Consider the following 27985-nt stretch of genomic DNA (forward strand, 5'->3'; position numbering starts at 1 on the left):
AGCAGGGAGCTGGATGCAGGTCTTGATCCCAGCACCCTGAGATCACAACCTGAGCCAAAGGAGACACTTCACCACTTCACCAAATGAGCCACCCGTTTTAAACCAGATGATCCAGGAACGCCTCACTGAGGAAGTGACAGCTGAATAAAGACATAAAGGAGACCAGGTGGTGACCTGGGAGATTATCTGGGAAGTGCTGAGCAGATGAAGAAACAGGTGCAAATGCTCAGAGGCAGGGACAGGGAGGCTGAAGCATGAGCAAAGTCGGGATGAAAGTGAGCTGAGGGCAGGGAGGTAGATGTATAGGATTTCACAGGCCATTGCATGAGAAAGGGGGCCACTGGGTTTTGGTTGAGGAATGACATAGAGACAACACAAGTGAGGTCAAGGGTGTAGATTTCGAAATACCTTACTTCAAAATAACAGTTCCAGCCAGGATGAGGTTTGTAGGTAACTTACCTAATTCTCTGTGGTTCAATTTCTTTAAGTCTAAAGGACAGGAGTAAGATCACAGTGGTTAAAACTAAGGTTTAAGTTTACACCTGAATAGGGAGGAAGGCATCCCCAAATCCGTTCTGAGCTAGTTTTAAGTCCCATTGTTGGTTGTTCAGCATCTTCAGTAACTCAGTGAGGGTCTGGCATACTGGAATGACTCAAGTTCTTCTTAGTCCTTTTCTGATTTCCCTGGTTAGAATTAGGTACGGTAAACACAGGCTTCAGTTTTGGTATCTCAAAGGCAGGAACTGCTGTAATTGTAAAAGTTTTTGTTTGGGAGTATGCATGAGCTGCAGTTTCTTTCTTTCACTCAAGATTGTATTTATAAGATTTATCTACATTGATTCTTGTAGGAGATTAAGGAGAAAGAGAGACTTATCAAGGATAAACACCCCAATTTTTCTGTACAGCAATCGAGTTAGTGGTCCTGCAGGAAACGCGAGGAAGAGAAGCCGATCTGTAGCGGAATGGAGATTACGTTTTGTGGACACTAGGGCGTACAGAGGTAGTGGGAAATTATATTTAACTCATCCTCTCTCCTCCTCTAAGATGCTGCTCAAGTAAACACCCAGGTTTGCGGTCACCATCTCTGCAGGAAGAAAATACTTACCACTGTAGGCAAAAAACGCGATCTGGCTAGAGCACGCCACCGGTTTACATCAGGTAAACCACAAGTCCCTCCACTAAAAGGGCCTTTCAGAGTCCATCCTCAGGTGCCCTTCTCTCGTATCCGTGGCCCCGCACCTCAGGCAGCGCCCAACTCGCGATGCCTCTTTCAAGAGCCGACTCAAATTCTGGGTTTCAGGAGGCTTTTGGAGAGCGGAGCTTCAAAGGTCCTCCGCCCCGCGGGGGCTGCGGCACTGGGACCCAGGGGGCGTAGCACAACTCCCCGCCTCAGGTCCCGCCCCGCCTCCGGGATGCAGTGCTCGCGCCTCCACGCCTCCCCTCAAGCCCCGCCCCATACGTCTCTCTTTCCTGGGACTCCTGCGCGCTCTGTGACTCCTCCCCTCGAGCCCCGCCCGATGCGTCTCCGGTTCCCGAGACGCCTGCGCGCGGCGCGACTCCACCCCTCCCCAAGCCCCGCTCTAGGCTTTGCCCCGCCCCACGCTCCGCCTTACCGCCGGGGCGCAGAGCGCGCGGCGTCGCTTCCGGCGGGACCAGTGCAGTCCGCCCCACGGCTTGTGCGCCTAGGAAGGCCGGTGTGGACCTACGGCAAAGCAGTTCGGTACTTGGGAATTGTTATTATTCTATACCTTTGTGACTTTGGGGGGATTGCAGGAGAGGCTTTGCTCCCGCCCACTCTTCGTCCCTCAGACCCAGGCAGGAGCGTTAGGCTGCGTCATAGTTGCCTTTCTGGTCGCGCATTTTGTGCTTCCCTGAAAAACTGTGTGAACCTTGCAGAATCCCTGTGCTCTTGAGACAAATGCTTACCGATGTAGCGCGGTGGTGACTCGTTCCCTGTGGATTTTATTGCTCCAGCTCCTTGAGAGTCTCAGTAACTCGGCGCTACTTGGAATTAATCCCTGGCATTCCCCTGCCCCACAATTAAAAGTTTAAAACAAAACAGGTATGAATTGCTTCCAGGCTTTAAAACTCATTGGATGCCAAACGCATTTCTTTAAGAAGGTAGGAGTTACACCCTGCGAAGTGTCCCACGTTAACTAGGACTTGGGCTTTCCAGTATTTTACCCCCTCGCCGAGCTCAGTCTAACGAGCTGTGATTTGGATGCAAGAGTAAATAACCGTCCAAAAGTTTTGCAGATGTTGAGTGTTGCAATAATTGAATCCTTGGGGCAAGGGCAGAAAGGGGCAATTAAAATAGCTCGATTAAGGACACAGGGGATACTTAGTTTCTGATTGAGTAATAAACTGGTTAGCTGAGGAGAAGGTAAACTCATCTGTACAGAGCTGGTCAGTGAATTGCGTTCCATTTCCTGTAGGCGTGTGTTATTAGAATGGAGGTTATTACCAAAACGGTTGGTATCTGCTCAGCATTTTACTACGTGCTAAGCACTTTTCCTATTACCCTGTTTAATGCTCACAGGAGCCCTGGGAAATTTCTACCATTCTTACCCTTCTGTACAGTGAGGGAAGCTGAGGCTAAGAGAGTTTAGTAGCTTGACTGCTACTTCTTAGTTACTGAGGGGTGGAGCTGGAACTTGGGTCCATTTCCTTCTGACTGCTAGAGAGCCCTGCAGTTAACCATCTCTGACCTAGTCCCCGCCTCCGCAGGTGCTGGCCTGGTGTACTCTGTCTGGTGAGAGTGAAAGAGAGCAATGCAGAAGGACTCTGGCCCACTGTAAGTACACTGAATGGGAGAGGAATAGCCAGCAACTTCTCAAAACCAGAGCTAGCTTCCTTATCTGGAAAGGACCGTGAGAATAGGCTGCTGGAGAGCACCAGGGTATGTGAGAGGGTGGACATGTAGGTGCAGGGACCTGGGTTTGAGTTCCAGCTCTGTCACCAGCTACAGCAAGTCATCTGATCTCTGGGATTTATGTTCATTTGTACAGTCCTATCACTGTTCTGGAATGATGTTTTAATCCCATCCTGTAATTTTTTTTTCTTATTTTTTTAAGCCACAATTGGACACTGATTTCTTATGCTCTCATTTTCAGAGTGCCTTTACATTGGATTGGCTTTGGCTATGCAGCCCTGGTTGCTTCTGGTGGCATTATTGGCTATGCAAAAGCAGGTATGATTTGTAGCCGCTTAAACCTCCTAAGATTTTCACATTGTGGCTGGTAAAGAGTGAGTCCCTGAAGTGCGATCTCCTTTGAGTCAAGTTTGCTTTAAGGCCTCTAGCTTGAGGGCGGGCTTATTATCTGTATAGCTGCTCTTGCACTCGCTTTTCCATTATCTGGTTGACCTAAGTCAGGCTTCTTGTCTACTCACTTGTCCTTCAGTTCTTTATCTAAAGCTGCTGGGCAGGGGTGGTAGTAGGTTGTTATTATCACTGACTACCACACATCAGCCTTGACCCCCAGAGTGTCATCTCTGTGCTAAGTAGGAAGAAACCTCTTTTCTTTCCCTGCTCATTTTTTTGAAGTCTCCGCTTTAGACATAGGTCTGTCAGTAACTGTGCTGTTTCTACCTCAGTTCTAGCCTGCGTCTCCACCCCAACACACACACAGAATTCTTATTCTCCAGTTATGTTTTGTTTTTTATTTGTTTGTTTGTTTGTTTTTTAACTCCCTTCCCTTATATCCCTCTCCTTTGGGGGATTTGCCTGAGTTCTAACTACAGACAGTTCCAGCCCTTGACAGGTTAGTCAGGCCTGGTTAGGAGCCCTTCTTTTCACTCCAGATGGAAGTATCTGTCTAGTTAAAAAGAGGATTAGTGTGCTATTACCCTGCCTTTTCTGTAAAATAGCAAACTCCCCCAAACGTTTTCCTGCCTGAGAGCTCCTTGGTTATGAACTGTGTTGAGAAAAAAAAAATTTTTTTTTTTGCAGTAAAAGGTAAAGGAAATCTTGTGAATTCTGTTAATGAAATGAGTGGCTGACATTATAATGCAGGACTCTGTTTGCTTTCTTGTAGGTAGTGTCCCGTCACTGGCTGCTGGGCTGCTTTTTGGTAGCTTAGCAGGCCTGGGTGCTTATCAGCTGTCTCAGGATCCGAGGAACATTTGGGTGTTCCTAGGTATGTCAGTGTCACTGTCTCCATTGTACAATTATGTATCCAGAGTCCTCTACCAAGAGGCTCTGGTTTGGTGGAATTTGGCAGGTTCTTCACATGAAGACAGTTTTACTACTTCTGCCAAGTTCTAGGGGAGTTTTAAAATGGGGGGGTGGGGGGAGTTGTGCTGGTTTCTGTTTGTTTTCTAAGTACAGAATATGGAAAGGTTTTCATGCCTCATGAATTTAGATTTAGCCAATGAAATTAATAATAAAGCTGTGCAAGGGCAAGTATAGGTCTCTTAATCATTATGATGGCCCACTGAAGACTGTGCTTGAGCATTCGCAGAGGATCACATGTCAGGCTTAGGTTTGCATCAATATTTTTCACATTTGAAAATATTAGCCCTTTAGCACTGAGCTAAATGTATGGCAGAGGCCTTGCCTTCAAGGAGCCTTTACCTTGACTGACATGAAACCATCTGCGGGGCTGCCGAAGTGCCCTGTGAGCTGCACAGAGAGTGAGGAGTGCCGGAAAGGGAAGATTACTGCTTACCAGGGGGCCTTTGGGGGCATTTTTATTTTATTGAGCTGCACCCATGCTCTGCGCTAGAACTGTGGGCATCTCACGGTCTCCACAAATCCGCAGAGTTGGGAAATTTATAGTTCTAGCCTTTAAAAGTATAGTGGGGAGAACAAGCATGTTAACGGAGTGGTTTGCACGAGTTGCCATGGGCTGGGCAGTAGAGATCAGCAATGGCCAATGTGGGGATGTGCTGCAAAAGGAGGAGGTGCCCAGCTCTCGGGCTGCCTCACAGCTCCCTCACTCAGGTTCCTGAAAGACGTTCAGACTTCTTTCCATTTTTTTTTTTTTTTTAAAGATTTTATTTATCTGAGAGAGAATGAGAGGGGGGAGGTCAGCAGGCGCAGCAGACACCTTGATGAGCAGGGAGCCCGACATGGGACTTGATCCTGGGACTCCAGGATCGTGACCTGAGTCAAAGGCAGTCGCTTAACCAATAGAGCCACCCAGGCGCCCAAAGAATTTATCTATCTATCTATCTATCTATCAGAGAGCGAGCAACTGCACAAGCAGGGGGAATAGCAGGCAGAGCAGGCAGAGGGAGAAGCAGGCTCCCTGCGGATAAAGGAGCCCAATGTAGGACTCGATCCTAGGACCCTGGGATCATGACCTAAGCTGAAGGCAGACGCTTAACCAACTGGGCCATCCATGTGGCTCACTTTTTCCCCATTTCTGATTCCACTCCTCCACTCTTGGCACTGCCCACCTAAAGAAGAGCAGCAGTCATCACATGGGGGCTCCAGCGTGCCGTCAGCAACCATACCTCCCGCTGTGCTGTTTCTCTTCTCTCCAAGGCCAGTCTCTCCACCCAGCCTTTGGGTCTCTTCTCCCTGACCTTCTGGAGTGTTATTCTGCCACAGATGCCATCTCTTACTTGATTCCACCATGCCGATGGCTCCCTCCTGCCTGTGTTCACGTGTGTCCTCTCTCACCCAATGAAGAAAAAAGGACCTCTTGTGACCCCACTTCCTTCTCCAAGTTGATGCCCTTCTTCCCCTTTAGAAACTTCTCTTAAACAGTGTGTTAAACTGCTCGTTTTTACTTTTAACCCTTTCACATTCTCGACCCACTCAGTCTTTTGCTTTTGTCTCCTTTGTCCATGGAAATAGTTTTCCCTGATTGTGCCAGTGACCTGAATTTTTCAGAATCCAGTTTTTTTTTTTTTTTTTTAAGATGTTCATTTGAGAGAGAGAGTGGGCGTGGCACTCATGAGATGGGGGAGGGGCAGAGGGAGAGAGAATCTTGGGCAGACTCCCCACTGCGCACGGAGGAGCCCTTCACGGGACTCAATCCCAGGACCCTGAGATCAGGTCCTCAGTCAAAATCAAAGTTGGATGCTTAACTCACTGAACCACGCACATGTCCTTGCAGTATACGTTTTTTAATCCTTATTCTAGTGGCCTGTTAGCTTTCTTAGCATAATAGACCAATACATTTTCCACTCTCCTCTTTTCCTTTTTATTTACTTGTTCTCTCTTTTTTTTTAAACATTTTCTTTTTTTTTTTTTTTTAAGATTTTTATTTATTTGTTATAGAGAGAGAGAGATACAGAGCGCAAGCACAGGCAGACAGCTCCCTGCCGAGCAAGGAGCCCGATGTGGGACTCGATCCCAGGACGCTGGGATCATGACCTGAGCTGAAGGCAGCCGCCTAACCAACTGAGCCACCCAGGTGTCCCTACTTGTTCTCTTTTGTTAACCCATCTTCCTTTTGGCAATTACATGTTGAAGTTCTTAAGACCTGGCTCTTTTTAAATTTTTTTTCTTAAGACCTATTTACATATTAGAAAGCTCAAGTGAGCAGGGGGAGGGGCAGAAGGAGAGGGAAAGAATCCCAAACTGACTCCCTGCTGAGCACGGAGCCTAATGTGGTGCTCAATCTCAGGACCCTGAGATCATGACCTGAGTCAGTATCAAGAGTTGACTGCTTAACTGACTGAGCCACCCAGGTGCCCCAAGACCTGGCTCTTTTTGTATTCTTTATACCATCTTGCTTGGCTCATTGGAGCCCAGGCCTTAAATTACTATTAAAACAGGTCATTGATTCACAAATGGGTTTCTCCTCCAAGCTTTACTCTTAGGTATACAGTTACGTGCTTAAAATATTTTGTTAGTTGTCTCAAGGCATCTACCCAAATCTGACCTCTTGTTCTCCCATAACCTTGGTCTTCTGGTGTTCTCCATCCTTTTGGGTCTTGCTCTCCTGCCTTCCATCTTTCTGTCTCATTCACCAAGAAGTCCTCTTGACACCACCTCCAGCACATATCCTGAATTGTCTCCTTTGTCCCCATGACCACTGTCCCCATCCCAGTAATCCCTGTATTTTGCCTGCATTCCTGAGGAAGTGTCTTAATTGGTAACCCTACATGCCCTGATTTCGCCGCAGTTCTCCATGGAACAGCTAGAATTTTGTTTTTACAGCTCTCTTCTGCTCGTGTATCCCTCTGCTTGATATCTTTAAATGACTTCTCATTTCTCTGAGGATGAAGACCATGGTCCCTGGTATGGCTCTCGAGGTTCTGTGGTCTGGCCCTTCTTCCTTGCTAGTTGTAGTTTAGCTTCAGTTCCCTCTCACCGCAAGGCCCTGGATGTATTATTCCCACCTCATGGAATGTGCTTTCTTCCCCTTTTAGTTCATTCACTCCTACTTTTTAGATCTTTGCTTGATCTTTACTTCCTCGGCAAGTCCTTTCCTGATCTTCCCATATAGGCTGGACCCACTGTTTAGAGACCTTTTCTTTTTTTTTAAGATTTTATTTATTTATTTGATAGAGCATGAGCAGGGTGAGAGACAGAAGGAGAAGCAGACTCCCACTGAGCAGGGAGCCCAATGCGGGGCTCCATCCCAGGACTCCAGGATCATGACCTGAGCCACCCAGATACCCCTGTTTAAATACCTTTTTTGATGGGGCACCTGGGTGGCTCAGTGGGTTAAAGCCTATGCCTTCGGCTCAGGTCATGATCCCAGAGTCCTGGGATTAAGCCTCGCATCGGGCTCTCAGAGAGCCTGCTTCCTCCTCTCTCTCTCTCTGCCTACTTGTAATGTCTGTCAAATAAATAAATAAAATCTTTTTTAAAAAAATATCTTTTTTGATGATAGTTTTGTCCTCCATCCCTTAGTGCAGTGCATGGCATATAATAGGTGTTTTAACAGATGTTGACAAGAAGAGCATGCAGTATAAATACATCAGCCAGGATAGGAAAAAAAGATCTGTGGCAAATTTGGAGAAAACTGTGGCTGAAGAGTGGTAGGAGGTAAGGCCAAGAAGGCCGTTTGGCTCAGCCTGTGAGGACCTTCCATTCCAGTATTTGTTCTTAGCCCCATAGAGCGTGGGTGGCCATGGGAAGGAGATGATAGTATAAGATGGGGTCTGGCCCTTGAAAGATGGGTGGGACATCCGTTCTCCCGCATATAAGATGTAATGATCTTTGATTCTTTTTCTCTTTCCCATCAGCTACATCTGGAACCTTAGCTGGCATTATGGGAATGAGATTCTACCACTCGGGAAAATTTATGCCTGCGGGCTTAATTGCCGGTGCCAGGTATTTTCTTTTCTCTTGCTGTTCTTCACCAGTATGGAGTTTAGTTTCATACCCCCCAAGATTTTGTGCATTCAAAGACTTAACTATTGCTGTGCCTGATGCTGGATATCAATTGAAGTGATGTAATTTACACACAAATAGGGAAGGCTGCAGAAACATTAGTTGATTTAATGCCAGAACGAAGTAAGTGCGTTCATGAATTGGCTCTCACATAATGCGTTTTGGTCTGTCCTGGCTCCTGCCTACAGTGGGAGGAGCTTCATGCAAAGCCATGACCGCAGCTCTTTCTGGGACTTTCAGCATGAGTTCCATATTTCTGAGTCGTGTGGGCATCCGTTATTATTAAAAATTTTCCTACAAGGGAATTTTGATTAAATCCTATTGTCTCAAACCAGATTATTTAAAAAATAAAAATATTCCTTAAGTATAATACAGATACTCTGAAAACAGAATTTTTAAATATCTGCAAAAAGATCTCTTACCTCACTTTGATCATAGTTATGATGCTGTCAAGCATAATGCTTTATAGTCAGTGTAGACCAAGGTCAGGAGTGGTGAACTGGGAGACTGGAAGTGTACCGTGATCCAGCTCTGTGACCCTGGATAGACCTTGGTCTTCCCAGGCTTCCATTTGCTCATCTCTTTGAATTATTGGCTGTTAGATGAGAAGCTCCTGAATTCACATGTACTGTTTTAAGGCAAGTGGGGTGCAAGACTGCCCCTTGGCATGTTACTCCTTTGGTACTTCCAGGATTGGAGGTTCACCTGTGCCTGCTCTGCCTTGGCATCTCCTCACCATGTGGTTTTGAAGGATGTGCAGTTTTAGTTCTTGTAAAAATAGTCAAGTGCCTGTTCTGTCCTTTACCTGATGTTTTTTGTTTATGTGTTTCTTTTGAACAGTTTGCTGATGGTCGCCAAACTTGGAGTTAGTTTTTTGAGTAGACCCCATCAGTAGTAGCCATGTCCCGCTTGGACTCATGAAGAATTTAAAAACTTCCACTATTTTTAGTGTATTGAGAGAAACAAATGCAGCATTTTAACATATTCTGACATTTTACTTAATGAAACAGAATAAAAATAATACTGAACTTTCCAGAAGAAATCAGTCATTATCATTACAACCCTAAAGAGGTGGGTGATATGTAACCCAAGAGCTTCTTATATATTCTCGTACAGTTTGATTATTGAACGTGGTGTTCTCTCTTCTTCATGTATCTGTGGGTAAAGCCTCAAGGGGTAAAATGTTAGGTATCAACTTTGGGAGCCTTGAAACCCCATGCCCTACTCAGAACAGTATGAAAAAAGTGTCTTAAGAGCTTTAGGATTTTTGTTCTTTGGCTCATCCTAGAGCACAGACCTACTTTGGAATTATGTCAAATGAAATATCAATGAAAATAAAGTTTACTGTAAGAAATACTTCCTATGGTGTCTTCGTTGCCAGAGCTGTCTAGGTGTAGAATGAGATCTGGGTAACAGGAAACTATAGCAATGTGAAAGTGTTCTGTTAATATTTTATTTAGTAGTTACCTATTTTGAATAAGGACCAAGGAAAGTTAGTTATAATTTGATTATACATTGCACTGCTGCTCGTTTTAGAACTGATCCCTTAATAAGGATTTCTAAGACTGTGTAACCAAAAAAAAGAAGAAGAAAAATGAAAATGTGGTTAACTAGCTATTTAAAATATGAAACTAAAACACCTGATACTTGAATTACCAGGTTTGGTCTCTACAACATTGAGGGGACACTGACACGTATCCACCTCACTTTCTTTTGTTTTCAGCACTGAGCATTAACTCATTCTGGTACTCTTTGCTTTAGTTTTCTCCATTTTCAAAAGACAAGGGATATTTGCTACTTACCTCCTCCCTAACTGGTATCGGTTGGATCTATAGTATAATTTAGGCTCTTATTAATCAAGTTTATGTTTTCTTAAACTTTTTGAAAGGAGTCCTGGCTTTCTCATCCTCGTTTAATGTGACGTGGTTTTTTGACATGTCTACTAGGGCCCATTCTTAAACAGGTAATGCCCAGAGCTCTGCACAAGATGGTTGTGACTGGGTAGTGTATTCTAGACTACACATTTCTGTCAATACAGCTGGGATCAAAATCAGATTTTTGGATAGCCTCATCACAGCAATAACTCATTAAACTTATGACCTACTGAGACTTCATGTCTTTTTCTTGCACACACTATTAATAATAACTACTCCTAAATAGGAAAGGGTTGGCGCTTATTGTCATATACTTGTGAATGCTTGATTAAATAAAAAATGTTCCGTGGTTCCTGGTGTAGTCAGTAGTCGCCTTTTTATCATGTAGTTATACCAGATTCATGGTTTAAATTATAAGGACAGATCCATTTATAAATAGCTAATTGGTCTGTGGTATGACTTCATGCCCTGGTGAATCAGATTATTGTGAACTTCTCAAACATTAGTCCTGTACAGTCTAAAGGAAAATGGATAAAAAATCAAGTAGGCAGAACATTGCATGATCTTCTTGATATTTTAAAAACTGATTCTTAATGGACATGTGTTTGGGAAAAAAATAACTGGATATAGGTAGTGTTACAAAGGTCAGAATGCCATAGGTGGCCCAGGTGTTCTCTTGAGCAATGATGATCAGTCTGTGTATTATCCTTGTTCACAGAGCTAACCTTTATGCTTCCTCCCCCCCCCCCCCCCCGCCAAACCCTGCTGTGTGCGGGAACTTCTTGTTCCCCAGGTGTTTCAGTCATACGAACTAGAAGAGCAGAGGCACAGAAAAAAATTAAATAAAAAGGCAGTACTTATATATTAATTGATCAGATACATTTTGGGTTCTAAGCTAGCCTTTCCGTGATCGTCTTGACATTTAGGTTGCTTGCATATCTTAGCTATTATAAATAGTGGTGCAGTGAACATAGGGGTACATAAATCTCTTTAGATTGGGGTTTTTGTGTAAGTACCCAGAAGTGGAATTGCAGGGTTGCATGGTAGTTCTATTTTTTTTTTTTAAGATTTTATTTATTTATTTGACAGAGATTAGAAGTAGGCAGAGAGGCAGGCAGAGGGAGAGGAAGGGAAGCAGGCTCCCTGCTGAGCAGAGAGCCTGATGCAGGGCTCGATCCCAGGACTCTGGGATCATGAACTGAGCCGAAGGCAGTGGCTTAACCCACTGAGCCACCCAGGCGCCCCAAGGTAGTTCTATTTTTAATTTTTTGAGGAACCTCCATACTGTTTCTCACAGTGGCTGTACTAGTTTACATTTTGACCTCCTCACCAACACTTATTTTTTTCTTTTTAACATGAGCCCTCCTGACTGGTATCATATTTCATTGTGATTTCGATTTGCACGGCCCTGATGATTACTGCTGTTGAGGATTATTTCCCTCCTTCTGCTAACTTTGGGCTTTTTTGTTGTTGTTCTTTTTCTAGTTCTTTTAGGTGTAAAGTTAGATTATTTATTTGAGATTTTTATTTCTTGCTTATTTTTATAAACTTTTCCCTTAAAGTTGCTTTTTCTGTGTCCCGTAGATTTTGGAAAGTCTAGTTTCCATTTTCATTTGTCTTAAGGTATTTTTTGATTTTCTCTTTTTCTGTTGACCCCTTGGTTGGTTAGTAGCATACTGTTTAGTCTCCATGTCTTGTGGGTTTTTTGTTTTCAATTTTATTTTTTATTTATTTTTTTAAAAGACTTTATTTATTTGACAGACAGATCACAAGTAGGCAGAGAGGCAGGCAGAGAGGAGGGGGGGAGAAGCAGGCTCCCTGCTGAGCAGAGAGCCCGATGAGGGGCTTGATTCCAGGACCTTGAGATCATGACCTAAGCTGAAGGCAGAGGCTTAACCCAGTGAGCCACCCAGGCACTCCTGGGTGAACACATATGAACACATATGAAATTGTATACTGGCAAACTATGATTTTATTTTTATAATTTTATTTTATTATTTTATTATTATTTATTTTATTATTTTATTTTTATAATTGATTTCTAGCTTTATTGTGCTTAGAAAAGATGTTTGCAATGATTTAAGTCTTAAATTTATTGAGACTTGTTTTGTGGTCTCATGAGATCATACTGTGATCCTGGAGAATGTTTAATGTGCACTTGAAAAGAATGTGTATTCTGCAGCTTGAAGATTAAATGTTCTGTGTATATCTAATAAGTCTCTTTGGTTTGATCTGTCACTTGAGGACAGTTTTTCCTTATTTACTTTTGACTTTTTTGTCTTGATAATCTATTAATGTAAGTGGGCTATTAAAGTCTTCCATTATTACTGTATTATTGTTAGTTACCCTCTTTATGTCTGTTAAAATATTTGCTTTACATATTTAGGTACTTCTGTGTTAGGTATGTAAATATTTGCAAATGTTCTATCCTCTTCTTGGATTGACCCTTTTATCATTATGTAATAACACTTGTTGCAGTCTTTGCTTTAAAAGTTTTGTCTGGTAGGTATTGCTCCTCTAGCTTTTTCTTTCCATTTGCATGGAATTTCTTTTCCATCTCCACTTTAAGTCTGCATGTGTCTTTAGATCTGAAGTGAGTCTCTTGTAGACAGTATGGTGGGTCTTTTTTTTTTTTTTTTTAATCCATTCAGCCACCCTGTGTGGTTTGTTGTTGTTGTTGTTCATTTAATCTTTTCACCTTGTGTGTTTTGATTGGAGCATTAAGGTCAATTAAAGTAACTTAAAGTAATTATTGATACATACTTGTTACCATTTTATATATTGTTTTCTGGTTGTTAGTTTTGTTTCTAATGTCTTCATATTTTAGAGTTACATTCATTTAGTTTTTTTGTATTTCTGTTAAGATTGTAGGATATTTTAGCTTTTGTGACTATGATGAATGGAACCTTTTTCATATGTATTTTTAAATTAGGTAACAGGTCTGAGCAAAATTAATTTGACAGTAATGTAAGTACTTTTTGACTCACTCGAGCATATTATGTGCCTTAGGTTCTTATTAGCTACCATTTATTTAGTCTTGTGGCTTTATGTTAAAGTTAAAAATAATCATATATTTGCTGCTACTGACAAGATCAACATTGTTCTAGAGACACCAGACAAAACATGAGAAATAAATAAGTATAAATGCTGGAAAAATCAAGAAATTAAACATTTTAAACAGTTAATATATTTATCTATCTAGAAAACCCAAGACAAGCAGTTAAAAGCATACTGAACTAATGAACTTCTATAAAGCAGCAAGAAAGAGTAATACTAAAACCCAGTAGCTTTCTATTAACAGTCATAATTAACTCTGCTCCATATTGTTGCCAATACCTAAGTCTAAGCCTCACCATTTTTTAATTTTCTAGTGGGACTCCTTGTTTTCATGGTTTCGCTCAACAGTTCTTTCTCTACCCAGCAGGTGAGGCATATTTCAAGTATATTTTGACTCCTACACTTAAAACCATTCAGTTGTCTCTCAACATTTAGATTTCTTCTTTAGTCTCCCTAATGTCCTGTCTTTTTTTTTCTTAACCCCATCATGGTTTGCCCGTATACAATTTCATATGTGTTCATTTAATGTCTACCTCCAGAATATATTTCTATGAGGTGAGAGAAAATGACCATTTTGTCACTACTATATATACTATACTTAGTACTTAGTAGGCATTTAGTAAATATTGCTGAATTTATAAATTGATCAAATCTTCTTTTTAAAAATACACTTTTTAGGATCATTTTGAGAAGACAGTACAGAGTTCCCACATATCCCACACCTAGTTTTCCCTATCATTAATATCTTAGGTTAGCATGAAATAATTGTTTGAACTTACGAACCAATATTGGTAAATTAATTGAAGTCCATATTTTATTCAGATTTTCTAAGTTCTTAAAAACTGATACTGTTTTTCTTTTATGGGATCTCACGTAGGATCCCATGTTACAATTAGATGTCATGTCTCCTTAAGCTCTCTTGGCTATAACTGTTTCTCAGATTTGCCTTTTTTTTGATGACTCTGATAGTTTTGAGGAGTACAGACCAAGTCTTTTGTAGAATGCTTTTCTGTTAGAATTTGTTTAGTGTTTCCCTTATGGTTAGTCTGGAGTTAGGAAATTTTAGAAGACTACAGAGGTAAAATGCTGTTTTCATCACATAATATTAAGGTTAACATATATGAACGTGGTATTATTGTTGACGTTGACCTTGATCATCTGGCTTCAGGTAGTATTCAGTCAGGCTTCCCCACTGTGAAGTTGTTCCTCTTCCCCCCTTCCCATACTGCACTCTTTGAAAGGAAGTCACTGTGCACATTCTGTACTTAAGGACTGGGGAGTTGTACTCTTCCTCCTTGAGGGCAGAGTGTCTACATAAATTATTTGGGATTCTGCATAGGAGATTTGTCTCTTTTCCCTACTCAGTTATTTACTTACTTATATCAGTATGCACTCCAGGATATGTATTTCCCACTTTGGGTTATAATACAATTACTTCTTCATTTTCTTTCTCAAATTGTTGCAGTTTGGGCCATTAGGAGCTCGCTCTTTAGGAGCTCTTTCACCTAGCCCATCAATGTGGGTGACTTCTGCTTGTTGGCTTTTTGTTTTTATTTTTTATTTTTGTTTTTTGTAACTGGTACTTTCTAGCACTATAAGATCTCCAGTATCAGCTTGGGTATTTCATGCTCAGTACTAGAATCGGCCATCTCTCCAGAAAGCCCTGGTTCCTTTTACTGGACAGTGGTGTTAGGATTCGAGATCTGGATGCTAGATTGCTACTGGGGTGAGCAGCTTTATTCATAATTGCCCAGACTTGAAAACAAGATGTTCTTCAGTAGGTGAATGGATAAACAAACTGTGGTGCATATATACCTTGAAATATTAGTTAGAAATAAACAGATATGAGCTATCGAGCTAAGAAAAGACATAGAAGAAACTTAGATGCGTCTTGCTCAGTGAGAGAAGCTGGTGTATGATTCCAGCTATGTGACATTCTGGAACAGGAGCACAGTGGAGATGAAAAGATTGGTGGGTTGCTAGAGGTTTGAGGGGTGGGAGAGAAGGGTGAATGGGTGGAGCATGGGATTTTTAGGACAATGAAACTAATCTCTAAGGATACTGTAACGGTGGATACATGCCATGCATTTTGGCAAAACCCACAGAATATACAGCACAAAGCATGAACCTTAATGTCAACTGTAGAGACTAAAGTTGTACTGATACTGGCTCATCAGTTCCAGCAAATGTCCCACTAGATGCTAGATGTTAGTAATAGTGCTAGATGTTAATAATAAGGATAATTTGGGGAAGGGCCTGAAGGGGGGTATATGGAAGCTCTGTACTTTGCAGAGAATTTTTCCATAAACCTAAAACTGCTAGAAAAACAAAAGTCTATAATGAAAATGACAAATAGCCCTCAGAGTGTAAGTATGAAGTTTAAAAGTATAAAGAAAACAGTTATACTTTTATACAAAAGTATAAAGAAAACAGTTAACCATATTTATTTTAATACCTATTGAGAAGTATAAAAGCTTCCCAGTAACACAAAATAATTTTTTTAGCTTTGAGACATTAATTAGAACTGTACAAATATATATAACCATTACCATCAACATAAATAACTCTTCAGATTATAACATTTTTAAACAAGGTGAGCTGCATCTTCTATACAAAAATACCATATTACTATCATTTTTTGATGTCTTTGGATAATGTCCACAAGATGATACCAATTACATTAGCATTTGTTACAAAGTCAGAAAATACATAAAAAAGCAGTTGATAACATTATTATTCTTTAAAAAGAATATACAGTACTGATGTCCAGTCCATAAAGTGGCAGGTTTAAATAGAGTAGTCCCTAGTTCAAAATGTGTATTTTAAGTACCAGTTTAGAAATTAAAGGGAAAAAAAAAATTGTACTAAGTGAAATCACTGCTATAGCAACTGAATGCATTTGCTCTTCAGAGTAAATGTCAAGGTCAGAGCCAGGTCAGTGATCTGCAGCAGCAACAGTTTGCTTTGGGGGACAGGCTGGCACACCTCATTTTTGTGTCTAGTAGGAACATGGAAGCAAAGTATTTTGAAAGTGAACTTTCAAATATATATGAATATATGAAATATATGAAAAAAACTTTAAAAGTATGGTGAACATATGTCACAGTTTCAAGAACTTTCTTGATGTGAAGATGAGAGAACCTTGACTTGGTTGATCCGGGAGTCTTCAAGCCATTGGGTTTGATAGTCACCATGGATTCATGGGAGTTGTGTTGGTCAAAATCAAACAACAGACTCTCCACTAAAATTGGGTGACATAATTTTGAGATCTTTATTATTAAAGATAAATTTATTCCTAGGAAAGATATCCTGCTCAAGATGGAATTAACCATCGCTTCCATAATTTCAAAGTAGAAAAGCATATGATAAATGAGCGTCTTTTGCCATTGCCAAACTGGTAGGGTAGAGCCTTAGCCAGATAAGAACCATAACTGACAGCCCACAGAAGTCTACCTAATTGCTGTTAAAAAAACAAATCTTTGAGGCCAACTGATGAAATATTAAATTAGTTTAGCAAATAACAGATGAAACACTCTAAACACTTTCTGAAGGCCTTTAAAAAAAAAAAAAGATTCTTATCATACTTAGTAACTATTAATTTGTAGATCAAATACTTGATACTTTGGCAAATAGTTTATTCAATACTTTGTAAAGTCCTACCCGTATATCAGCACTGTGGGCAAACGATGCTAAGAATATGCATTTCATTTCTAGGAAAGAAAATAGGAGATGGTTTTTGCTCTTCAAAGTACCCACTAATGCGTATTTCTTCCAGAACTCAGTCGAAATAGACATGACATCTGTAGACATTTCCTAGGGTCGGGGGACTTGCAGGGCTCCTTGGAGCAGTGCTGTGTGGCTTCACACGAGATTCCTACCGGTGGCCGCCATACTTGGCCACCCAATCTGTCCTTCCATGCACCGAGGGAACCGGCTGTGCACGGTTCACAATATTTAGATTCTTGGCCGTAGGATGGTAAGTAGGTCCTGAAAACTGCCCCCGACCAGGTTTTGTGTTCCAGGTATATTCTGGAAGAAATAAGAATTGGAAGTTGGAATTTTATTCATTTCATTAACAAATTTAAAATCAAGCAATTTATCTTTTTTATTTTATGGGGGAATCCAGAGTTTATCTTTAAAAGATTAGTTCAGTGGTCTCTAAGATTTTTTTTAAATATTAAAACTAAAATTCTAGTATACTTTTATGTTGATACAGAATTCTTAGTAGCTTAAGAGCCAATATTTCTGGTTTACAGTTCTGATACTGCTGGTGCTTCTTTTCTGGGTTTACTCAAATGCCTTAACACATGTAGGTAGGCAGCATCAACCAGGATGACCAAGAAATTCTGGGTTCACGTTCAACAGGTAGTACCCACAGTGTCAGTGACTTTGTAAAGTCACACAGTGGTTACATCTGACTAATACTCAAATGTAATACCCAGTACAGAAAATTTATTTGTAATTATGAATCCTATAAGTCTCTGGCTTCATGGAGCTACAGGGATGGGATCCCATTGTAGATTTCTTTTAAACATGAAAATGGGGTCTTTAGAGGCAAGAAACTTCATTTTTTTAATTGGGAAAATGATGAAAACAATTCCTTTAAAAGGTGAGCCATTCCTAAGATCCCAAACCTTTGTGAAATTTTAATTTGTTAAATATTTGTTGTTACCTGAACAATTTACAAGCTAAACTTGCTTAAACATCTCAAATGACAAAGCAGTAAATCATTTTGTAGAGAACCTCAGTCCCTTCTCCAGGCCTTCCCTCACCCACTCTCACTTCCCATTTACAGCGGGTTATCAGGTGTTCTCTCTCAAGAGGATGTTTGATCTGTCCATTTGAGATTTAAGTATCTTTTCACACTGTGTGGTGGCTGTCACACTTGGATTAAACTCCTAACTGTCAATTTTGAAATGAGTCTAACCCTTTTGTACACCTAGCACTGTTTTTGTTGTTGTTTAGTCTATACTTTCTCTAAACGTGGGAGTGGAGGGAACATTATAGGAGCAGTATGGGTCCATTGTCCCTCTGACCGCCGCTCAATGGGGAATAGCATTAAGTGAGGAACTGCCCAGGGAACAACCTGTCCTGTCCTCTCACTCTTACCAGGTTTAAAGTTCTCCAGGTTAAAGCCAACAGAAAGCTATCTAATGAAGCAGGGGCAAAGTGTTTAGAAGAGCCAGTCAACCCTTAACTGTTAAGGAAAAACTGATTAAACCACTAACCAAGTTTTCCAGGAATGGCCCTTTACTTCTAACCCATGGGTGTGTAGAAAAGCGCCAGTGTGTTAAATTTGTGAACCCAAACCCGAGGTCTATAGGCCAAAATGGTACTGGGCGTGGATGATAGATAGCACTGATGGGAGGGGAGGGGGGGAGGGAGACAGACCATAAGCCCTGGTGATTCAGAGAAACCCTTCGGCTAATAGGGTGAGGCCCTTGGGGTACAAAATGAGGGATCTGGGGAGTAACAGCTTTTTCTGCAGGTCATGACATAGCTACGTCAAATCCTAAATGAATTTGAAACTGTGTCCAGGCAGATACTTTTAAAACCTTCTTGGAAGAGGGGATTGTTTTGCCAAGAAGGGTATAGTGTTGACATTTAGATTTCTACCTGAAAGATAATAGTTTTAGGATTCAAGCACCATTGCTGAAGAACTTAGGGCCTGACAAAGGATCCGACATCTCGAGGGAGGGCAAGAAATGCTTTTGTGTCATTGCCAGACCGGACCCCGCACACCCTGAGCATGGGGCAGACAAAGCCTCAAAGGTTTGCTGTGCATTTAAGAACTACATGTGTCTTATCAGGGGCATTTAACTTCTTGTAAAAATAAAGTGTGCTGAAGGAAAGATGTTCACCTGTAGTTAAGAATTTAATCAGTGCCACCACTGTGTCACTTTTAGCAAGAAACAGAACCTCTGTAAAACAGATCATGATAATAGTACTTTCTGTGGTCAAGTTAATGAATGTAGCGCACTTAGATCAGGGCCCTCCCCGCCCTCATAAAGGGTGGCTGTCCAGGAAAGAAGCCCTCCTTAAAGTCCTTGTTACCATCAGAGCAAGGGGAGGAGGTGGCGTTAGGAAGTCTGGGATGACAGATTACATGGGAAAGCTGGAAGAAATTAATTTGCATTTTCTTCTCAAAACATGAGAGTGAGGACAAGGAGGAGCAGAGAGGGAGGCAGGCTACATGAGAAGGGGAAATAGTTGAGTAAAAAAGGTAATGACCTGGTTTTGTTTTCTTGTGGGAAACTGCCACCCAGATGGGAGTGCTGGAGGACTCATCTCTTACAGAACAGTGGTTCCCTAAGCATTTGCCTTGACCACGAGAATGATTAATATTTACTTCTTTTTTATACCTATCTTCCTACCACCATCTGTAGGAAAATCTGATGAGCAGAGTAAATGAAGAGATAAAAAGTTATGAGAAAGCATTTACTAAAAAAATGTAGATAGGACTATGCATGCTAATCTGACAGAAAACATGTGAAGGCCTTCAGTATCTTATAAAAATAGTCTTTTTAAAAAATATATTTTATTTATTTATTTGTCATAATAAAGGATAGAGAGAGAGCATACAAGCAGGCAGAGAGGTGGGCAGAGGCGGAGAGAGAAGCAGGTTCCCATGCAGGACTCGATCCCAGGACCCTGGGATCATGACTTGAGCCGAAGGCAGCGGTTTAACCTACTGAGCCACCCAGGCGTGCCTAAAAATAGTCTTAAAGACACCTACTTTCTCTTTGTAAGAGCAGGTACTCAGATAACAAAATAATTTGATACATTATGATTTTCTGCTTTTATTTTAAAAATTGCTATTAAGCCATGGCTGGTGACTTACCATAAGGTTGGCTTAAAATACCTGAGGCTTTGAAAAAAAAACAAAAACGCAGCTGTATATCAAGTGTTCACTTACATATTTTGTTTCAGCAGAGGGATAAAAGGAAGCAATTCTTCACAGATAAGGTAACTGAGTACTATTTATTTCTACTCTGTGTTAAAGGAGAGTAAATTATAGATGTCCAGTGCTTTTTACAGTTTTAGCTTCAACAGTGTGACTTTTAAAGACTGGCAGCTTGGATCAGGAGTTCTAAGATAAGCCCCTGGCTAGGACACACCCCAAGATTACTTTTCAAGTGAACTTCGCTATTACACTACAACTTCGTATCTTACCAAACTTCTATCTGCCTTCACCTTTAGGCACTTTCATGAGGATCTCTATTTTAGATTAGAATAATTTCAAGAATGTTCACAGCCAGATCTAGTCAAGCTCAAGTACAGAATCATGACCCTGGTCTCTGGCCATACCACCCTGAACGCACCCCATCTCGTCTGATCTCGGAAGCTAAGCAGGGTCGGGCCTGGTTAGTGCTTGGATGGGAGAATCACGACCCTGACGATCAAGGGCATACCCCTGAACGTGGCTGTCCTGCCACGCTACCAAGGAATCAGCCCTTCACCACTCACTGTTGCAAAGCCAGTGTGTGTGGAAGTCCCGCCACCATTCGGTTCAGTACAGTGGAACTGCAGAGGAAATGGCACACGGACAATGTCTCCGCATTGGTTACACTTCCCCTCTGGGCTAGGTGCCAGGTGGGAAGCTCTGAAGGATGCCATCTTCCATGTCGTTGGCTAGCACAGCATGTTCCCTGAAACTAGCCAGACCCAGATGCTGTCCCGGCCGCACTGTTGACCCGCTGTGTGGCCCTAGGTAAACTGCTTCATGTCAGTTTCCTCCTCTGTAGAAGGGCTCCCTCGTCCAGTCTTGTGAAGAGTAAATGGCATAATGTGTGCCTGGCAGAGGAGCCATTGAAGCAGAGGGAGCACTTAGGACAGACCCTCAGACCACAGCTTCAGAAGAAGAAAGGACATTTTGCCAAAACCGATTAGAACTGTGTTAATGAGACTAATTTAAAAGTCTTCACTTGGGGAAACTGATGATATAAACTTCGAAAGAGCTCCTTTCTGATCAGAAATCTCAAAAACTATAAAGTTGTTCTTACCTGAAGTTGTTGCACTGAGAGGTGCTAAATGTATCCTCTGGCCAGCTGAGCCCACTTCTTTTTTGAGAAAGGAAGGAATATATCCTGACTGATTATAAGTAGCATAGCTTCCAAGATTTCCTGGTGACGCATCATAAAGTTTCATAGTCAGAAGGTGAATATTTTAAAGCACCAGAGAGTAACAAATACTACACCCCTCCCAATTCTGGATTCCGTTTTTCGAGTATTGACTCTATTTAAAGCGCTGCATAAAGGCTTTACAGATAATCCTGTTGCGTCCGTATAATGCCCCTTTACAAGCCTATTTTATCCACACCTTGTGGCTCTTAGAACCTGCCTAAATGATCACCATAAGTGACCACGCTAGAATGTGAACCCAAGGCTGTCGCCCTGAACATTCCAGTTGTGGGTTTTTTTTGTTTGTTTGTTTGTTTGTTTGTTTGTTTTTAAATGACTTCTTTCTTAACCTGAGTGTGTTTCCTGCCAGGAGGCCCCCGGCCTTCCTGTGCTCTCTGCTTTTCTTCATTCTGTAAAATCACTATAGTAACTGTACCTGTTCTCATAGGGTTGCTGTAGAGAGTGAATGAAATGTATGCAAAGCACTTAGCATAGAATCCGATGTTCAGTAAATGTCAGCTGTCATCAGCCTCGTCCTCATCACTGTTAGTGAATGATTGGCCTTGGGACAGTAGAGTGATGGGCTGAAGGGGGAACAGCTAAAGGCAGAAGACAGGAGGTCAGCTCGAGCTGAAATGAGAGTCTGAACTAAGGGAGTCACAAAGGCAATGGAGAAGAGAACGAAGTGGGTGTACGGGATAGGCGGGGTAGGGAAAGAGGACTACAAACCCCTCCGTTTGTATCTTAGGTGACTAGGAACAGCAACAGGTTTGTTGGAAAGACATGGTGCCTGTGGGATACCGGAGTTGTGGTTGAACGGGCCCGGAGACGGAATTAGCCAGGTATGGCGGTTATGGGGCTACGGCTTGGCGGAGCCAGCTCGGAGGGCTTGTGGGATGTGCAAACGTCCAGAACAGAGGCCCAGGAACACCAGCATTAAGAGACAGGAAAGAAGAGGACCCGCAGAGGAGAGGAAGAGAGAGGGTGGTGGATGTTAGGAGGAGCAGGGTCTGAACGTCCAGGAGCACACAGTGTGCGGAGAGAGGAGGAAGACCGGAGGAGGCCGAGACCTGACGGGATTAGCCCGGCTGTGGGATCTGGCCACTAGGATCATGTCAGGACCTGGCAGGAGCGGTTGCAGTGGCCTGAGTCCACGTGAGGACAGACCACAGTGAGCTGAGAAGCAAACTGGAAAAAAGAGGCAAAGGAATACAATTTTCTTTCAAGGAGCCTCGCTATGCAGGAAAGGAGACACACTTGTCAGCAAGGAGGTGGACCAGGACCAGGTGACGGTGACGGTGAGCTATGACTGAAGCATCTCTTACAGCGCTACTGGTTCACAGGTCTGGCCTCTGAACCTCTTGTCCCTGACGTCTGTCACAGCGCTCTGCACAGGAGGCCCTCAGTAAGTGTGTGCTCTGGACCCAACAATTGCCAAGCAGCAGCGTCACCGCAGAAGTGAGACTTCAGATAGTGAACAAGTCAGTTTGTAGTTTTTAACACTACTGAATTCTGCATATGCACAATTTGCATATGCCTAATTTGACCTTTCTTTTAGTTCCCAGTACCCATTTCTGAATCCCTAATCAGCCTTTTACGTCAAAAGATTTTTGAAAGGCAGTTCACGGCAGGGATCCCATTCAAAGGCCGCTTCAGAACACTGCTCCGGCTCTCTTCCACCTCCTCCGAGCAGACGCTACATGCTCACGGTGACAACAATCCTAGGGATGGCTATATAGTAATACCCTGGTAAATCTCATGTCCTTCATTTTCCACACAGGGAAACTGACTGACCTGTCCACAATCACAGGGCTACTGAGTGACAGAATGGGGATGGAATATGTCAGATTCTAAAAGCCAAGTGCTGAGCAGGTAATGGGCTGTAGGGAGAAAGTTGCTAAGGAAAAATGAACAAAAAATTCATTATTTTGGCTTATTTAGAAGTACTTTGTGAGCTTCAAAGTTTCAGGCTGAAGCCCACAGTTGGCACTGTTCAAACCAGCAACAGGGACTCTCTAGGAAATCCACCATTTCTATTAACCTGGTTAACTTTTAAGCGATTGTTCGTGCGTAAGAAATGAGTTTCAGAACTTTAAAAAAGATTTTCCAGGAATACTGATTACAGATTAGAAAATATTCTTTTAATTCTTATTCTCAGTCGATTTGCTTCATTTATATAAAGTGTCATCATTAATTTAAGAAGATGAGCCTAGAGCTGTAAGAGCAAGTTAGTCTAGAATCCTGACTGTTGAAGAACGGTATTCTTGACAGACATGGAACGCTTTTCTTTCTCCCGGCCCTGGTCTAACTTCTAAAAGCAGGTGACCTTGGTTGGCCTTCCTAGTGGCCTTGTATGACAGGATTCAGGGAAAATGTGGAAAAGAAAATTGGACAAGATATTCAAAGAACAAGTTGTACTCATCTACAATGCCCAGAAATTACCTTGTGGGTCCTCTAATTTTTCAGGAAAACTTTCATTGCATGATAGTTTTTCAATTGGTTTAATTATGCTTTCCTCTGATGAGAAGGCAAGTGGAAAGAAAGAATGAAGAAGAAGAAGGTTTTAGGAAAAGCAGAGAAACAATCGTTAGATGATTAATGAAAAAAATCAGAAGGACATAAGAAACTGTTCTCACATGTGGTCACAGCTTTCCTTTGATGCCAGCCAATTTTGTATTCCCCCAAGACGCAAAGTTGTAGTGGGATCATTTAAACTCATTTGTACTTAACCAGCTGGTTCAGTGAATATTATTTTAAAATAGTGGAAAAGAATAAGTAAATTAGTCCTGCAGTGTCTGATACCTCAGCACTATTAAATAAATAAGTTGAGTCCTCAGAGCATCTGGAAAACTTAAAATGTGCAGAGTGTCTTGTCACATCTCAGAACACTCCAGAGGACTACTCACTTGCTGCATCATTGATCTCAGATATTTTTGGATCCAGTTCTCTCTCTATCTATATTAAGAACTCTACTTCTTCACACACTTTAAACTGTTACGTAAATTTTTCATTGTAAGATTGATAGTGCGTAAAGTTGTCATTTGTGGGATATTATAGACATTTCAAAAGAAAACTATTAATTACATCTCTAATTTAACTTTAAGCAATGGGAGTGAAATACCATGGTGATTTTATGCCTACCAATACTGACTTAAAAATACATAAATACATTCCTTTTAACTGTTGGAAATTTCACTTTAATCCCATTTCTCTCTAAAATTTTATTTTCATTCATGTCAGCTCCCAAATTTTATCCAAATATAGTTTTAGGCTTAAAAGTCTTTAAGTTGACCGCTGAAAAGTATGTGTCAGTTGAAACCTTAAAAAAAGTTTTTATAGCCATAAGTATGTTAAAATACTTTTTTTTCTAGATTAGGTTCATTAATAATTATAACAATTCATTGTATATAATTAATAAAAAAGATGAATACTATAAATTTTGATTACTGAACTTTGAAAGGTATTGTCTTTTGGAGAAATTCATCTCACTGAGAAAGATGTCACCTTTTCAGGCTGTCCTTGTATCCACAAATGAGTATTGCTTATTGCTAAAATCAGGTTTTTGCACCAGTTCTGTTCCTTTTTCTCTTGTTCCTTTTTGGAGATGGAAGCACTGAGACACCTTGTTTAACGTAAACAGATAGTTGGGAATGAAAGGTGTTCTGTTACAGCTTTGTCACAACAGTCTTTGAACTCTATTCAGAGTTCTAGACCAAAAATCATACAGTGATTTGATAATGAGTTTTCATTATCTGTCAGCTGATAATTCAATTAGGCTAAGAACTGGAAGCCACGTGACTTAAACAGGATTTGTTCCCCAGCCATCAAAAGTTACTCACTTTCTCAACATTGACCCCGACATATGAAACTGTGTCTTTGGCTGGCACCCCAGAGATTTTTATTCTTTAGGGAAATAGGAAACATATCCTAGTAAACAGAATTTGTCTTTTCTTTTGTAAAGTCAGAGAATAGAGACCCATTGTTCAGAAAAATGCATTTTTTAGGACAGAACCCATATGGAAGTTGAGATCTGGCAAATGATTGCCTTTAAATGATCTGTGCTGAAGTACCAGTTAGAAAGCTTTTGTGTACCCCCAAAATTATCTCCATTGGAAGAAGGCAGCTTGCAATGTAGTTAAAAGTAAAAATCTGCAGAAGGAAAGCAATGTAAAATTATACTTTAAATGTATTTTTGCTTTACCTGCATTACTCCTTTTGAAAGCAAGTTCTGCCCCCACGTGTCCCAGTGACTTAGGAAATAACTGATTACTCCAAGTATATGCGTTTATATCCTTTCCACTGGCTACCAAGGACACATTCTTGGGATTGACACCTTAGAAGAGCAAAATAGTCATTTCAGAGGTTAGCGTGTGAGCATTAACTTGAAGGAAAAATATATAATACATTTCAGATGAAGACCAGAAATAACATGGAGAAGGAGAATGGAAATAAATGTATGTTGCAATGTAGCAGATAATTGCCTTAACCTGAAATACTTCCAATAACCTGGAATCCTCAGAGTGTATTTTATAAACATAAGATGTTTTCTGTCATACAAGAAGGAATAGGTTAAACATTACCAAATATCTTACAAAAATGGAGATGGTAACATTTTCTTCAAAAAGATACTTTCTTGTCATTTGTTTTCAGTATGGACTCTGGGCCAGACCCTGGAGGAACAGTAAGTGTGGCCAGGGAAACAGACCTGTGACCAAGAACTCAGGGGAATTTAAAGTTTGGAAGCAGATATGTCAGCATCTATCTATGAGGCTTATTTGTATATGAGACCTAGTAAAATTTAAACAAAGTAGTTCTGATTTTCTGAAATCTGAGAAATGTGGAGTCAACTTTGGACTCTGATACTAGTGGTCAAAGGGTGGTGTTTCAACTTTTTAAGAGATTTGGAAGTTTCCTGAACTTGCTTCTTTTTACTGACCATAAATTGGATGTAACATACAGGACGGTAAAGACCTCACACCATTGAAGCCTCTGGGTTGTACATGAGTGTTTTCTTCAGCTAATGCAAGAAAAATCCTCACTGGGAACTACCAATAATGTAGGAAATTAGCAATTTTTTCCAGGTGAGACAATCTCTTGCTTTTCAGAGTGAACTCCTTATCAAAGTTTCCCATTTATGAGGCATATAATAATATCCCTAGTTCTGAAGACAGAAAAAAACCAGGTTGCTTTGTACCTCAAGGTTACTGGTCACCAGTTCTCTAATGAAACACTCCGCCAGGTAAATAATTTGCCTTTCTTATGGCATATAGCTCTGTATGGATTTTGGTTTCTAATAAAACACTTACAAACTGAACTACAGCAGACAATTACCTGACAATAAAGAAGATGCACTTTCTAAAGAAGATAGCAATACCTCATGAGAAAATCTTCACACACACACACCAAAAAATCATTCTTTTCTTTTTTTTTTCTTTTTTTGCTTGCTTGCCCTGAAAGAAAGGGCAAGGTAGGGGGGACAAACTAAAAACCACCTTAAATGACCTGTTTTCATAAGTGTAGTTCAAAAAGAATGGGCTCTTGAGTACCTCAATTATTTTTTTAATCAAGTTAGTCTTGTGATATCCCTAGGTTTTTTTTTTTTTTAAAGTAAATATATTCATGAGCAAAGAAAATTGCTTTATTGCTGTCTTTTTTAAGATTCCAGATTTCTTGGAAGTAGACACAATCTAGACTGTTAAGTCATTTACATCTTAGTTGACAAGCTTTTACTGGGCACCTTCTATATAGCAAACACTAGGATAGAGGTAGAAATGAACATACCATCATCCCTTGCCTCAGAGAGAATTAAATCAGTTAGCAAATATTTAGTGAGCACCTATCACATGCCGGGCAGTGTATATGGCACTGGACGAAAAGTGGTGAACACGGCACACTAGTTTCTACTCTTGTGGCTCTTATAATTTAATGGGAAGGGAGACATTAAAAGTTATAAATAGATAATTAGTGGTATAGAAATTGTTTAAAAGAATCTGGTGCTGAGGGGGGCACGTAAATAACAGAAGCAAGTTTCTTTAAAAGTTCTATCACTCTTGGGGCGCCTGGGTGGCTCAGTGGGTTAAAGCCTTTGCCTTCAGCTCAGGTCGTGATCCCAGGGTCCTGGGATCGAGCCCCACATCGGGCTCTCTGCTCAGCAGGGAGCCTGCCTCCCCCTCTCTCTCTGCCTGCCTCTCTGCCTACTTGTGATCTCTGTCTGTCAAATAAATAAATAAAATCTTTTTTTAAAAAAAAGTTCTATCACTCTTTCTTTTAAAAATTGGATATTTTAAGGTGAACTGTGAATCTGATTGGGGGTTGGGAAAGACCACAGTGTAGGCTGGGGACCCGAGATGGGGAAGCCCTGGGAGAGAGTCCGTGGACGAAGGAAGACCAGGGACTGGCACAAAATGAGGCTGGAGAGGGGAGCAGGGGTCAAGTCACATAGGGATGTGTGTGTCCTGTGAAGACATTTAAAACACGGTAGGAAAGGCAAGTGTAGAAATGACATGGGACTTTGAAGACAAGGCCAGGGGGGCAGGAAGGAGGAACAGAAGTAATAAAGGGACTCGAGAAGGAGCAGGGTTTCAAAAGTGCTGTGGAGGGAGCCGGTCTCCTGGCCACGTGGCTGCGTCCGCGCATGC

At 41.3% G+C, this 27985-nt stretch overlaps 2 protein-coding genes across 8 annotated transcripts in view; one reads left to right on the plus strand and one right to left on the minus strand.

Annotated features, from left to right (window-relative positions):
* The first annotated feature begins 1502 nt into the window (after positions 1-1502).
* Positions 1503-9652, plus strand: LOC101682684 (transmembrane protein 14C). Of its 3 annotated transcripts, none has more exons than XM_004753703.3 (6): positions 1605-1715; positions 2728-2794; positions 3114-3190; positions 4035-4136; positions 8149-8236; positions 9137-9652. In XM_004753703.3, the coding sequence occupies exons 2-6, from the start codon at positions 2772-2774 to the stop codon at positions 9189-9191; spliced, it is 345 nt and encodes a 114-aa protein (XP_004753760.1). In that variant the 5' UTR covers positions 1605-1715; positions 2728-2771; the 3' UTR covers positions 9192-9652. The 3 variants fall into 3 exon arrangements, with proteins under 3 accessions (XP_044922941.1, XP_004753760.1, XP_004753759.1); XM_004753702.3 differs by having other exon boundaries at positions 1607-1720; XM_045067006.1 differs by lacking the exon at positions 4035-4136 and having other exon boundaries at positions 1503-1720.
* A 5996-nt stretch (positions 9653-15648) lies between these two features.
* Positions 15649-27985, minus strand: part of MAK (male germ cell associated kinase) — a 57364-nt gene continuing 45027 nt past the window's right edge. For 3 of the 5 annotated variants that reach the window (XM_013056834.2, XM_013056835.2, XM_045066992.1), the window contains exons 12-15: positions 25549-25680; positions 23790-23864; positions 21231-21350; positions 15649-17256 (exon numbers count right to left, since the gene is read on the minus strand). In XM_013056834.2, the coding sequence (XP_012912288.1) occupies positions 17102-17256; positions 21231-21350; positions 23790-23864; positions 25549-25680 (482 nt within the window). In that variant the 3' untranslated portion in view covers positions 15649-17101. Of the gene's footprint in view, positions 17257-21230; positions 21351-23789; positions 23865-24726; positions 24970-25548; positions 25681-27985 lie in introns of those variants that run through there. The other 2 variants (XM_045066993.1, XM_045066994.1) reach the window with 2 other exon arrangements.

The sequence above is a fragment of the Mustela putorius genome, unplaced genomic scaffold (assembly GCF_011764305.1).
Source record: "Mustela putorius furo isolate JIRA1106 unplaced genomic scaffold, ASM1176430v1.1 tig00003870_pilon_pilon_pilon, whole genome shotgun sequence".
Taxonomy (NCBI): Eukaryota; Metazoa; Chordata; class Mammalia; order Carnivora; family Mustelidae; genus Mustela; species Mustela putorius.

Bases quoted from the DNA above. Each gene is read 5' to 3' on its own strand.
- LOC101682684 (XM_045067006.1), top strand. From the start codon at position 1,518: ATGCGTCTCCGGTTCCCGAGACGCCTGCGCGCGGCGCGACTCCACCCC. The intron at 1,721-2,727 runs GTACTTGGGAAT...CCGCCTCCGCAG, and splicing joins ACCTACGGCAAAGCAGTTCG to GTGCTGGCCTGGTGTACTCT. The intron at 3,191-8,148 runs GTATGATTTGTA...CTTTCCCATCAG, and splicing joins TATTGGCTATGCAAAAGCAG to CTACATCTGGAACCTTAGCT.